General features: G+C 29.3%; 1 protein-coding gene across 1 annotated transcript; it reads left to right on the forward strand.

Annotated features, from left to right (window-relative positions):
* Positions 1-3,490: 3,490 nt before the first annotated feature.
* LOC122501052 lies at positions 3,491-13,139 on the forward strand. The gene is made up of 9 exons (XM_043610283.1): positions 3,491-3,607; positions 3,860-4,262; positions 6,020-6,321; positions 6,905-6,971; positions 7,621-7,784; positions 10,907-10,983; positions 11,165-11,988; positions 12,177-12,413; positions 12,668-13,139. The coding sequence occupies exons 1-9, from the start codon at positions 3,596-3,598 to the stop codon at positions 12,970-12,972; spliced, it is 2,391 nt and encodes a 796-aa protein (XP_043466218.1). The 5' UTR covers positions 3,491-3,595; the 3' UTR covers positions 12,973-13,139.
* Positions 13,140-14,222: the final 1,083 nt, after the last annotated feature.

Genomic DNA, 14,222 nt, shown 5'->3' on the forward strand with positions numbered 1-14,222 from the left:
CACGAGGAGAGAAATTTAAAAAAAAATCGAATGATTCTAAATATGATATCGTGTTGGTGATGCGTTATATTTTAGAAAACTTGTAATGTGATCCACATAAAATTTGTATTTAAGCAGTGAATCGATTGAGAATCGAACCTTGAAATATAAGTACAAAATGAAATGTGAAAAAGCAAATAGAAAGCATGACAGGTTCTTAAAGCAAAACGAAGATTGGTTTAATTCTAAACGTAATTTAACACTTATAACATAAAATTATCAGTCATATACTACGCAGTGTGAGTATATAAAATCTTACACTGGATTGGTAGTCAGCGACATTAAAAACTCTTATATAGTTTCATTAAATAAAAATAAGTTTTTACATTTTACGTTGTACTGAATGAACCTGGTCTTAAAATGAGTAGCGTAAGCTATTAAAATATAGCATATTTTTGTAGGCATCATTCAGGTTGGGATCCACATTATGATCACAGCTAATTGCCTCTCTTATTTTCTGAAACCAGGAATTCATGTTTTCATCAGTAATGATTTCATCATCGTCTAGAATTCTCTATTGACTCAAGCTCAGGGTAACAAGAGGGATTATCGTGCCACTGTATCTTAGTATCAGTTGCATAATTAAAGTAGTTACGCTTGCTGGGTGTAAAATCATGATACCTCGGATTAGCGTTGAAAAACATGACATATCGTCGTTTGGTTTCTCAAACTATTAATGAAAGTACTCATAAGTACACCGTAGAAGTCAATAATATTGTGAAACTCATTAGCCTCTCTGGTCAGTCTAGCAATCACCGAATTTAATTTTAATTTCTTAACTAATCTGAAGAATGAATTATCAAAATCATCTATTAATGTAAGTATTTTATTCTTTTGTTTTCTTCAAGAGTTGAATTTTCTAACACTATTTGGCATTTGTTTCAAAATTCTTGAAGAGAACTACTATTCAAATTACCAACACTAACAACCAATAATTGTACCGGATTTCGGGGAAAAGATGGTCGACTATAAAATTTCGCTAACATCTTAGAAGGTTCATGTATGAAAGAATGATCCAACGTTGCATTGAAAAATATAACACTGTTAAAAATTTAGGGAGTTATCGGACTCGGGAGTTAGGAGAGAAATTTTTCGAGTTAAAAATCAACTCCAAAAGAGAGTTAATTTACTAACTCCCTTCATCAACACCTGCGCGAGTTATTTATTCCTTGGGGAGTTGGCACTTGGGTGTAAAGTTTTAACTCTCTTTATCCAACTCCCCTGGCATTAACTCCCCAATGGGTGCGACTTTTATAGAATCCCCTGGGAAGTTAAAATTTAACTTCATTTTTTTACAGTGTAGACATTTTATTTATAGTTTAATCAACACATTTCAAATTCGTAATCAAGGTAGTTAAACTATGCCTATGCTTACTATTATACCACTTTCTTTTTATACCGTGTACACATATTTGAAGAAGTAACTAAAGAGGTTCGACATGCTTGGGATACTGATAATGAATCGCTTGAAAAATCTTAAATGTAACGTCGATGGCTCTTACAGGAGATTCTACGTTATATAAAAGGTTGTATACTGAGGTATAATCCTCAGTGATATCCCAGTGGGCAGTAGGATGTCTTAAAGATATCCAAAGAATGTTCTAAAATGTCCAAGTTAACTTTTCATGTCCTTGGGGTATGAAAAATACGACCATAAGCTGTCTATAAGAAGTTCCATGTCTGAACCAGAGACCTCTTTCAAATTTCTCTGGAATGTCCATAAGACATACTTGAAACATTTTTGTGTCATGTTTAGTATTAGTATTAATTAAATGAGCAATTGCAATATTATTGATAAACAAGACCAATAGATGAGATGGAGAAGATTGAGCAAACTTACCAAATGATGATCATTGAATAGCAGCGCAAATATTCTTCTATAAATGATATTCCTAGTGATGGGAACAGCACACTAAATCAAAAATAATTAAAAAGTAAATATTTAATTAACTATAAAGCGCGTTACAACGATGCAAAAGGATGCGTCGAAGCGCAAGAAGCTCACACACACATACACGCGTTGATTTACGTTTACAGAAAGAGATCTCGCAGATCTCTTCGGTGTACGAAGGCACGCTTCTCTCTGATGAGAGAATCGCTCGAGATCGTCATCGTAATCCATGACACGTTTCGTGTGTGACCCGATGACACCCGAATATATAATTCGGTTAATTAGCGAAGGTTGCGGTACCTTATGGGCTATCGCTGGACGGTAAAAGGTACGAAAAGTTTTACCAAATTGAAGTTTTGCATAATGGATCTGGGCTTGGCCAAGCGGTCGCATGTTAACCAGTCCAAAAAGTATCATAAAAGTTTGAGCATTGTTACTGCATCAAAAAACGTGACACACAATGATGAGAGAAAAAGATTATAGTTATAAAAAAATTCAATTCAATTCTCAATATTTTGCTATGCAAATTTGGAAAAATATTGTTCAAATATTGCAGTATTAGTATTATATGAAAAAAAATTAACTCTCTCTGTGTCGCTATATAAAATTTTTTTTGAAAAATATGCATTTCTTTCATCAACTTAACCTTACCCTCTTAATATATTTAAAAGCATATTGATAACTCGTAGAAACAAATTCTCCACTTACCCCACTAGCACACTTCACAAAAAGACTAAGATATTGTTAACAAAACTTAATAATTTAAAAAAAACGAATACAATATTCGTGTGCAAATAAAATACTTTTTCTTAGTGAAATTAAAGAAAAGAAAATATGATTACAAAACCAGGTTTCTGCGAAATGATCTAATGAAAAAAATAATAGATACGTGATGCATACTAGATCTAACATTGTCTAGTCAGTTTGTGACAGTGGGTCTTCTTGGTCGACAGCTAAGTGATTTGAATAATTTGTTTTTAAAATAATACTAATTCGCCACTTAGCCCCACCCTACTCCATTATACTGATAAACAGAAATTTAATAATAGCTGTTAATTCAGAAATTCTAATAAATATGCTATTATAATTATTATTAATTTTTCGTTGTAAAATGGTACATAAATTTCAATTGGCTGAAAATTATAATATTTAACACGAAATAATGATAAAAATTATTTCTCTAATTTTAGTTTATAATTATGTTAATAAAACATTGAATGTAAAAGAGAGATATAGTTTAAACTGAACTACAATAATATATTAAACACCATTTGATTTCATTACCCTGTGATGAATCAACTTTCTCACATTATCAAAACGTTTCAAGATTTAGTCAATTTTTTAGTGAATAAAATATTATTACATTGCCAGAATAGAGAAATAGAGCAATAAATGGTAAAATTAATGTATTACCTGTTAAGTTTTTATAGAGAAATAGATAGTTACAATGCCCTGGTCACTTCCTTTCGCTGAGAAACAATTGCATTATAGCAGCGCACCTCAAAGGAGAATTTCCAAGGGAAGATCTCATTCAATATTAGATTGTCGACAGTGAAAGTTTTCATACTATATTAAGATGAGAAATGCTTCAATATATATCAGTCCCTGAAAACACCTCTCAGCAACAACACATTCGTTACCAATTCTATTGACACGTGTTCAATCATGATTGAACTTGTGAGTAATAATAACAACAACGACGCGTCCTAGGAAAATAATATTAAATTTAATTGTTCTAAAGAAACCTTCTTATTTAAAACAAGTGCCTATAATTGTTCAAATTTGTTACATTTTCAATTATAAATACTGATTCAAAAATTGTTTTAAAAGAACAGAATAAATCAAACTTTTTTGTCTTGAAGCTTGTAATAAATAAGTTGCAAAATAATTTGGTTTTGAGAAATGAGAATTATTTTTTGATTATTGCAGATTTTTTTTACCTTAGTAAGTATGGTAGCAGCTTCTCCAATTACCATTACCGAATTTCAAGGAAGATATTATTTACCATTTTTCAACAATTATCAAAACATCGAAAGATCAGATAGTTATGCTGCAGCCACTGAAACTGAAGGATATAATGATGATGTAACAGGAACAGACCCGCATTATTTTTCTGGGGAAAATTCTGGAGGTCAGATTGAAACCAGTGGTGGTGGCGGCTATGAAGGACAACATGATTATTCTTCCTACGCTGATTACGGAAATTACCACGGTTCTAATGGTAATCCTCATGGCCTTGAAGACCACGGGAACAATTACGTTCACAGTGTTCCTGTGTCCGAACATGTAGAGGTCACTAAACCAATTGCCATTCCAGTTTATAAAGATATTGGTACGTTAAAAATTTTATTATTTAATGTCAATTTTAAAATAAATTAAAACCCATTTCTTTAACAATTATTATTTCATCTACTGAATTTAGTTAGTTTTGCATATTAATTCTTCAGGGTTTAAATTATTTTTGATTTTTTTATGTAAATTATACATTACCATTGGAAATTATCGGTACGGCTCCATGCGCAAGCTCGAAAAACAAACTAATCTTTAAATCACGATTTTTCTGTTAAAACAATGGTCAAAGAATTAATAAGTGTATACCATCTGAAAGCTGTAATATTCTACGGTAAATGATATACAATTGAAAATTTTAATAAATTACACAAAGATTTTAGCAATTGACAAATTAAAAAAAATTAAATAGTCAATAACCATTTAAAATTGACTAAATCAATGCATTTGTCCAAAAACGTGCTCTGACATTTATAATGATATCTAGCGAACCAAATAAGATATTTAAACTTTTTTGGTCTTAAATTAATTATGTGACTTGAAGGACGACCCCTATGTAAGTTTAAAATTTTTTCTGCAATGTTTAAAAAATATGCCAGAGTTTAAAAAAATGTCGAACTTTTTTTTATTTTTTTCAAATTTGTCAATTGCTAAAATTTTTGTGTAATTAATTAAAAATTTTAATTATATATAATTTAATATAGAATATTATAATCTTTTCAGTTGTATGTTTGTTAATTTTCTGACATTTGTTTTTACAGAGACTCACTTTTCGTGCACTTAATATTAAATTTACAATTTTTACAAAAGTGATAGAACAGAGATGTTTGAATATTTCTGAAAGCTTTCTATTTCATTTTAAGTATTAATAAGTATAATAAGCCTAAATTCCTGAAAATTGTATATAATATTTTAATATACCATTTGACTGTAATTTGAGGTTTTACAATGCCAAATATGTTTTATTTTCTAAAATAATCTTCTCAGAGAGTCAATAGTTCACAGGTTTATAATTAATAATTTTTTAATTCCAGAAATATCTACTGATCTATTATAATAAATAACAAATTTACGATTATTCAATTTGCAAAGACTCTATAAATGTCATGGTAAAATGAGGAAACTATATTATGTATTTACAATATATAGATTCACTTAATATGACTACATAAAAGTAAATTGTTTGAAAATAACTCATTTTAATGTTTAAATTGAAAATTTTTCATTTTTGTTGAATGAAAGTTCTCTTTTTCTTCAGTGAATATCTTTTGTAGAAAAAATGAATTCTAATAAATACTTTTGAGCTTAATTTATATTTAAACTAAAATGATAATTAACAAAGTTTTTTTAAAATAAAATTAGCTTACTTTAAGCGTAGGAGATGAAATTAATTAATGTTCAAGTTCAGAATATTCCTAAGTAGGCATTCGTTAATATAAAAAAGAAAATACAATTACAACACATAATCACACTCAATACTTAAATAATTGTTAATGTTTTTATAGCTTTTTTTCAATGAAATAATTATTAGCTGTTGTTGATGCGTGAGCAAAATCTCAGAAAGCTATGAATGTTACCAACATGATTCGATAAATTTAATTAATTCCACCAGGCTAAAAATAAGCTTATCTAATGTAAATAACTTTATTAATAATTAATTAAATATGATAAACATTTCTCGAGAATCACCCATATATTTGAAAATCATATTTTAAGAATAATATGTCACTAATTAGCGATTAACTTACAACGATAACTACTTATCGTTATTTTTATTTATGAATAATTAATTGTTAACAGGAATACCAGTTCCTCAGCCAGTGAAGATCAATGTGCCTCATCCAGTGGCAATTGGCGTTAATCAACCATACCCAGTTGCAGTTCCTGTCGCGAGGCCAGTTCCTATTCAAATTATAAAAACCATAGCTGTTCCTGTTGAAAAGAAGGTTCCTTATCCTGTAGAAAAACATATACCTGTTCCTGTTGAGAAACCTGTACCTATAACAATTGAAAGACACATTCCTGTGCCACTTGTGAAACCTTATCCAATTAAAATTCCTATTTATAAAACAATCTATCATCATGCTAAGGGCCACAGTCATGTTCATAGTCACTAGAAACTTTATTTTTGTTTTAGTATTCAATAAATTTTAAACATCAAAAAGTGACCAAATTTGAGAAATATAAATTTTCTATTTCTGACATTGAGTTAAAATTTTAATGAAAATTTAAATATGAAATTTTTGTGAAAGGTTTAAATTAGATTTCTGAAAATAATACAGAAAATTTTACTAATAATTTTTTTAGAAATATTGAAACAAGAATTCTACAGAAACTGATTTTAAAAAATTGTTTACAGTATTTTTGAACTATTTTGAATTTTCTGTTTATTAAATATGACAAAAAAGGAAATTTTTAAAAATCACTGTTCAATATATTTTTACTACAAATGTCTATTTCTTCTTAAAAGATTTTTTAAATATCGTATACATATACATCCCTCTGGGCACGGAAACGTTTTTGTTCTAGAAACGTTCCTAAAACGTTTTTAGAAAGTTTTGTGTCCGCTACATAACAGCTAAAGAACGTCCAATGTTCTAAAAACGTTTTTAGAACATAAAACGTTTTTAAATCGTTATGTGGAGGAAATAAAACGTTCTAAAAACGTTTTAGGAACGTTTCTAGAACAAAGACATTTCCGTGCCCAGAGGGATTGACACAAAAGAATTACTCAATCTTCGATTACGTCAATGTTTGTTATAGTTATTGATATTGTACATAGTGATATTGTTGATCAACACGTTATATTGTTAAGTTTTTTGTTTATACTACTGAATATTTTTAAATAAACATTCTAAAAAAATAAAAAAAACATGTCTTTTCTTGTAGACTATATTCAGCTCAAAATTATAGGATCAAAATGTTTTATATTATTTGATAAATGCTTACTATAGTAGAGAATACATTTTGCAATCACAATTCTTAACAAAATGAATAAGTATCAAATTTTGTTTTACAGCAAAAATAAACACATAATAAAACCCCGTCTTATGGTACTTTCATGTAATTTGCTTTTTATTATCGTTTTCGATTCCACGCATTCTGTGAAACGTCTGATTATTATAGAATTTGTGACTGATAATAATCAATTAATTATTATCTTGAATTTAGTTTTAAACATATGTGCATTGAATAACAATATTCCTAAAGAATTTGAATCCTACGTGTGGTGACATGTTTTTACCACAATAAATAAATAATAATAATAATTCCGATTTAATATAAATAAATCAATGAAACACAGCTTTTAAATAAACAAAGAATTTATTCCTCGAAGCTGGAATCAGGATACATGAATCGCCAAATTAAATTATATTTTGAGATGCCGAATTCTCAAACAGATAAAGTGCATCTTCACACTTTGGACCCAAAACGGCAACTGCCCAAGTCACCCCTTGGAAAACCGCGCTTTCCTTCGGAGTCGCCAAATTCCTCTCCCTCGCTGTCCCCGACTAGCCTAGATCATATGGTTATCATATGGTCCTTGAACCGCCTAAAACTCAGAGTCTCCTTTGTCCAGTGAAATAAGACCCAAAGTTGTTGTCAAGCCAGTTTAAGACATTTCACAAAAATTTCCTTTCCGACATACGATACACATTTTTCTGAAACTTGGTGTAAATGTAGTGTTGTGTAAGGGAAGAAAGAGGAAAGCTAACAATTTAAATGCTTTATCTTCCCCAGAATATTTTTCAAAAAATATTTATGTCGACTTTGAAACTAACCGAAATATTGAATCTTTTGTCCTGCAGCGCACATCCTTGGACTTAAGTATTACGTAAGCATTTCAGGGTGAGGAGAGGTCTAGCTATTGCTTACTTTCATTAGAAAAAATAATTTGGGAAATTGTTGTCCTAATATGATAAAAAAAAATTTCTAAAATATTATAGCTATATAAAAAAAATTGTAGAAAGTAATGGGGGTTAAAATTTTAAATAACACTGCCATATTCAAATCCATATAACTATTATAAAACTTTATAGATTTTAATTTTTCTTTCATAAATTTAAAGCATTTTTCATGTACTTTCTAAAAGTTTTACAAACAATTTTTTAAAAAAACTTTTAACCCCCTTTTAAAAAGGGTAAAAGCTCTCTGCATTTTACATCCGGTTGAGATTGTCATAAAAAATAATAGAAACATGTTTCTTCACATTGTCATTTGAGAGGAAAAATTTGCATTCGGTTTGATTTCCAAACTTTAAATTTATTAAATGAACAATTATATTAATTATAATACATTTTGTAACACGTGGCTGCTTAGCGTCTCTCCTTGCACGTGGTCGGTAGCCTTCTAACTTGTCCCTTATCTGCGTTCGGGCTGCATTCAGTGCTTCCCTCTATACACTACAATATCCAATGCTATTCAATGGTCGAATCAAACCAGAAAAATATCTTCTTAAAATAATCTTTTGTTTCATAAACATAATTATTAAACTATATAATAAAGTAATATCAACACGGAGAGAAGATAGTTATAGTGGGTAAAACGGAGTCTAGAATGAGAGAGGGTGTGAACTTGTTTTTAATGTTTTAATTAATAATAATTTTATAATCAGATTATTTATCAAAATTATATTATAATAATATGTCATTACAGATTTTTTCTATACTCTTAATTTGTTATTTGTCACAGTTTATCTATTAGTGAATGCGCATTTATAATTTACTTAATTATCAATTCTAACAACATTGAAATAGTCTCACGCAACACTATTTGCTCATGTAGTGCGAGAGAGACACTAAAAACAGCGCGAGTGCTGTTGGGTTAAAGAGTAAAATTGATGCTTACGAACATGAAATATGAAATTTTGGTTAAAATGTGAAAAGAATGAAAGACAACCAGACTGTATACTGTCGATTTACTATACTATATGATTTAGGGTGTTTTAGAAGTTAGTGCTGTGACCACACAAGATTTCATATTTTTGTTCGAAATCGGCATTTTTGAACTTTAAAAACAAATCAGTCTTCTGGATTAGAATGGCAAATCGTGTCAATAAACGATAGTTTAAAAAATTCAGGAGGACAGAATTCACGCTAACAAAATAGAATTCGCCGTAAACTTCCAATATTATGGTTTTTATACGAAAACGTATTGGGTTTAATTTACCACCATTTTTGTTTACTTACGGTCAATACTTTTTTTAGTGGGTACAGAAGATTTTTCTTCTGAACCTGTTTATGGAGTGCGGATTCATTATTATTATTATTATAACTTTACTTTTGATATGGTAAATTAGTGTTTAGATATATATATATATATTTGAATTGGAGAAAATGCAAAGACAACTCAAATAAGTTTATTTCATTCGCAAGTTAAAACTTAAAAGTCTTTAAAATTGACAGGTACATTTAAATATCCGTTATAGCATTGTATTATTGTAAATGCAATTTCATGAAAAGTGATCACTTTCATTTATACGAACATATAAAAAGGATACCTTAAAGAAAGTAAAACAAACTGAATGGGCGTTCACCGGACGTTCACTGAACTTAAATTGGATCGCGTTTATCTAGCTACACTTGTAATTTAGATGCATCTAACAAAATTTGATTGCATCGCATTTCACATATGTATATGCAAGGAATATATGATTTATTTTTAATTCCTTTTTTTCCCGATGATTAGCGAATCGAGCACAAGAGTCTATTAAATCCGGTTTCCAACATGCTGTGCATCTTTCCGGCATGAGTGGGAGAAAGTGTTACCTATAAAAACTGATGCTCTTATTAGTGACATTCATAGTGCCTGATTAACTAATAAGTAACTATTAAACTTCAAATTTACTGATTTCCAAAGAAAATGTTTTTAATTGTAAGTAAAATGCTAAGGTTATATAGTTCGTGACAGTTTGCGTTAAAGTTTGAAGGAAATATATTCAATTGTCATGAATGGTCACGACTATTAAATAGTAAATATTATTTGTTAAAGAAAAGTAATTAAAACTTGATGCATTATAAAGGAATATTTAAGGCAAAAAACTAGGTTTTTGTCATATATATATTAGTGAGAAGTTTAGTGATGCTTTGAAAATTATTTTGAAAGAGAAGAATTTTAAATAATTACACAGTGCTATAGAAAAAAGTTTTTTCATCTTACGTTGGTTATAATCTTTGACGGATTTGGATTTAGGGGAGACCGGTGTGTAATGGATAATTTCAATTTATTTAAAAGCGACAACTTGAAATCATTTTGTAAATAATTTCTAAAAATACAAAATTGAGGATAAGTATTTTTTATTGATTTGATTCTTCTGAATGCGATGGTGTAGTTTATTTTTATATTTTTAAAGTGTTTTAAGAGTTATGTGAAAATGGCGTAGAAAAAAAAACAAAAAGTAAAAAGTGATCCACTGCGACCCGGTCTCCCCTACGTATCTACCTACCTTGGTAGAAATTAAGTACTCAGATAGCACAACTTATAGAAACCGAACCCCTAACTAAGAAGTAAATATTAGAACAAAATTGAAAACGGACAGCGGATTCGTGCTCAGCGGCCCAAAATACATGGGGGTAGATTACTCTTATCTCCTAACCCTGACACTTTTTTATTTTTGTGTGGCTGTGTATTTATATAAAGTATTTTACATTATTTAAATGCTTATAGAATTTATTACTTTATTTCTAGTTAATTATTGGGTCCTTCGTTTCTGAAACAACCTTGGCCAATTACAGAGCAGATTCTCAGTTATATAAATGGCAAACGTAAGTCTATTATAGTTTTTCTGGATTGTTTATGTTTAAAAAAAATTATATTCTGTTTTCTTTCAAACATTGCTATTTAATTTCAATTTTACTTAAATAAATAAATAAATTGAAAAGTTTCAATAACAAAAATTAAATATTCCATGTAATTCTTTAATTAATGTATTATTTTGTTGTTTAGTGTAATAACAAGAAAGGATCAACGTTTAAATAAAGCAAAGAGTTTTCTTTCATCAGCCAACAGTAGAGTCGACAATATGGGGATTTTAAAAAATTCAATCATTCCTACAACACCAACATTATTTAGGGCTTTAAGAAATAGTAATATTAAAGGACATTTTATTAAAAAAGAAAATGATTTAAAAAGAGGTGAGACATCGTATCAAAAACATACCACAAGACCGTATAACCCAACTGTTTTAACGTTGGGACCATCAGGTGACATCAAAAGTCAAGTAAAAGCTTCTGATTTAAAACATGAACCTAATGGATTAACGTATAATCCAACTATTATAACGCTAGGACCAAAAGGTAACATCAAAAGTCAAATAAAGGCTTCTGAGTTAAAATCTGAACTAAATGGATTAAATAAAGGCTACGACTCTGCTATGAAAGTTATGGAATCATCTGATAGTATGAAGAACTATATTCCTGTTTCAACATTTAGAGGTTCTAGTGGACATGATTCGTCAATATCACATGATACCATCAATACCTTTTCGCCTTCATACTATAGCGGTACCAATAAATATGGTTCTCCTCTTTTTAGTGCTACTGGTACCAATGGATATAAATCCTCTAATTCAGAAACAGATGTAAATAATCATGGTTCGTCAATTTCATCAGTTGGTAAATACAATAGTTATGGAAATCTTATTCCTTCGGGAAGTAGTGCCAGTAGCTACGGTTCTCTGAACCCATCAAAACCAATCACGAACAGCTATAATTCATTGTTAATTTCTTCAAAAAATGGTGCTAACAGTTATAGTTCTCCTATTTCATCAGGTAAATGTTCATGGAAATAATTTAATTATCAAATTTTAAAAATTCCGTAAATAAGTCATAATATCTTGACAACAATAATAAATATAGAAAAAAACTTTATTATAAGTATAAAAATTGCAAGATTCTGCATTTTATTGAAATCATATATTCAAATGTAACATCTTAAAATAAATTTTTCAATTTATGAGGAAGTGATACCGGCAAATATGGCTCATCATCATACAGTCATACCAGCAGTTATGGATCTCCGGACTCATCTGAAAAGACGTTAGGTGGGAGTAATACTTACAGTTCTTCTTCTTCTTCTTCTTTATCATCTTCTTTGTCAGACCCATCATATAGTGGTGCCAATAGTTATGGTATTCCTTTAGCACCTACTGGTGCACCTTCAAATACTGTGACTGCTCCTATCTATAAGAACGTTGGTATGTATTAAAAACAAAATTGCTGTTTAAAACATTAATGATTTACTTTTGAGTAATAATTTTTTGAAACGTATCATCCAAAACCCCAAGAATTTTGATTAGTGCACAATAGATATATGGACTTGAACATGACAATATTATTAAAATTTGTGAAATTTCTACTCAATCAGTTGGTGTGAAAATTGAAATTACTCAAAAAGAGATAAAAGTATTCAGTTTCTTTGTTTGATTTTTATAAATTTTATGTGTTTCAGTTCAACAACCGGTAGAAGTTGAAATGGAACATCCAATTGTGTTTGGTGAATCTCAACATTATCCTATTCATGTACCAGTTTCTCATCCGGTTCCAGTGCCCGTAATAAGAACAATAGCTGTTCCTGTGGAAAAGAAGGTTCCGTTTCCAGTTGAAAAAATTGTTCCATATGCTGTTGAAAAACATATTCCATACACAATTGAAAAGAATATTCCGGTACCAGTAGAAAGACCATATCCAATTCATGTTCCTGTTTATAGACATATTTATCATCGGTATAAAGGACATGGCCATCGTATGGGATAAAGGAGTATTAAAAACATATGCTTAATTGAACTTTGTATAATTTTCTACCCAATAAGATAATTTTATTATGAAAATATAAAGCGTTTCTACAACTTCAGAAAAATATTATAGGGTTTAGTAAAAATAAAACGTAATTTTTTCCATTGGCTCAAGAAACTAGTCATTTTAAATTAAATTAATTAAATCTGTGAAAACTACAATTGTAAATTATAATCAGATTAAAATTCATAAAAAATAAAGTCGTTTATTAACCTCTCATATAACTAGAGTACTATTACGACGTAAGTATACAAGACTTGTATCATATACTATAGATGTTCTGGTACTATATCAACCATACAGTACATAAAGTACAGTCTGGTACTGTGCCAGATAGTATACTAGGATTGGGTACATTTCTTCGTAGCGTAACCCATTTTTTAAAAAGGTTTATTTTTTTATGTTTTTTTATTAAAGCAATTAAATGTTAATTTTATTAAACAATTACAATCAATAACAGGAATACAAAGTAAAATAATCTTATTGCAATCAAAAGTAGTACAATTTCGTAGAATATAGATTTTTACAAAATTACAATATGTGCTACCTATTTAAGGTGAGAGTAATAAATAAAAAATCCGTCAAAATTCTGCATGAAGTTTTGTAAATTTATTAAACCTTCTTTGCCACAATGTGTGGTCCGTGAAAAAAGCGCAACAACAGACTCTATGTGTTATTAGTATACAATTTCCCTCTGTGTATCACATGCCAGGTTGCAATTTTTTATATATCGTATTTGCCTTCTAAAATCACTCCTACTACAATTCTCAAGTCATCCATTGCTTTATAGAAATTGGGGATTGGAATTGTTATATTATCTTCTATTTCTACGGCTTTATGAGTTTTATCGGAAATAGCTTCAATTTTTTTTTCCTGTACTTTAAGCTCTTCAGCTGGTCGCATTCTGTTATATGATGTGTTGATGTCTATAATCAATCGAGTTTTTCAAGGATAAACCTAAAATAATTGCAGTTAAATTGTTATTTTTTGAAGTTATTTTCATCTTCACTTATTTCAATATCATATTAGTTTTAGCATTTTTCATTATGTTGTGGAGCTCATCTTCTGTTAAAATGTTTTTTTTTTATCACTTATCTTGCATATTTTTGGACCTAAGCCGAATGTTGAAAAATGTGTAGTGTTTTCGGTATTACGAACTATAAGGTCGGGAAATGAAAATTATCATACATACAGTATTTTATTTAGATATT

The sequence above is a fragment of the Leptopilina heterotoma genome, unplaced genomic scaffold, assembly GCF_015476425.1.
Source record: "Leptopilina heterotoma isolate Lh14 unplaced genomic scaffold, ASM1547642v1 Lhet_198, whole genome shotgun sequence".
Classification (NCBI taxonomy): Eukaryota; Metazoa; Arthropoda; class Insecta; order Hymenoptera; family Figitidae; genus Leptopilina; species Leptopilina heterotoma.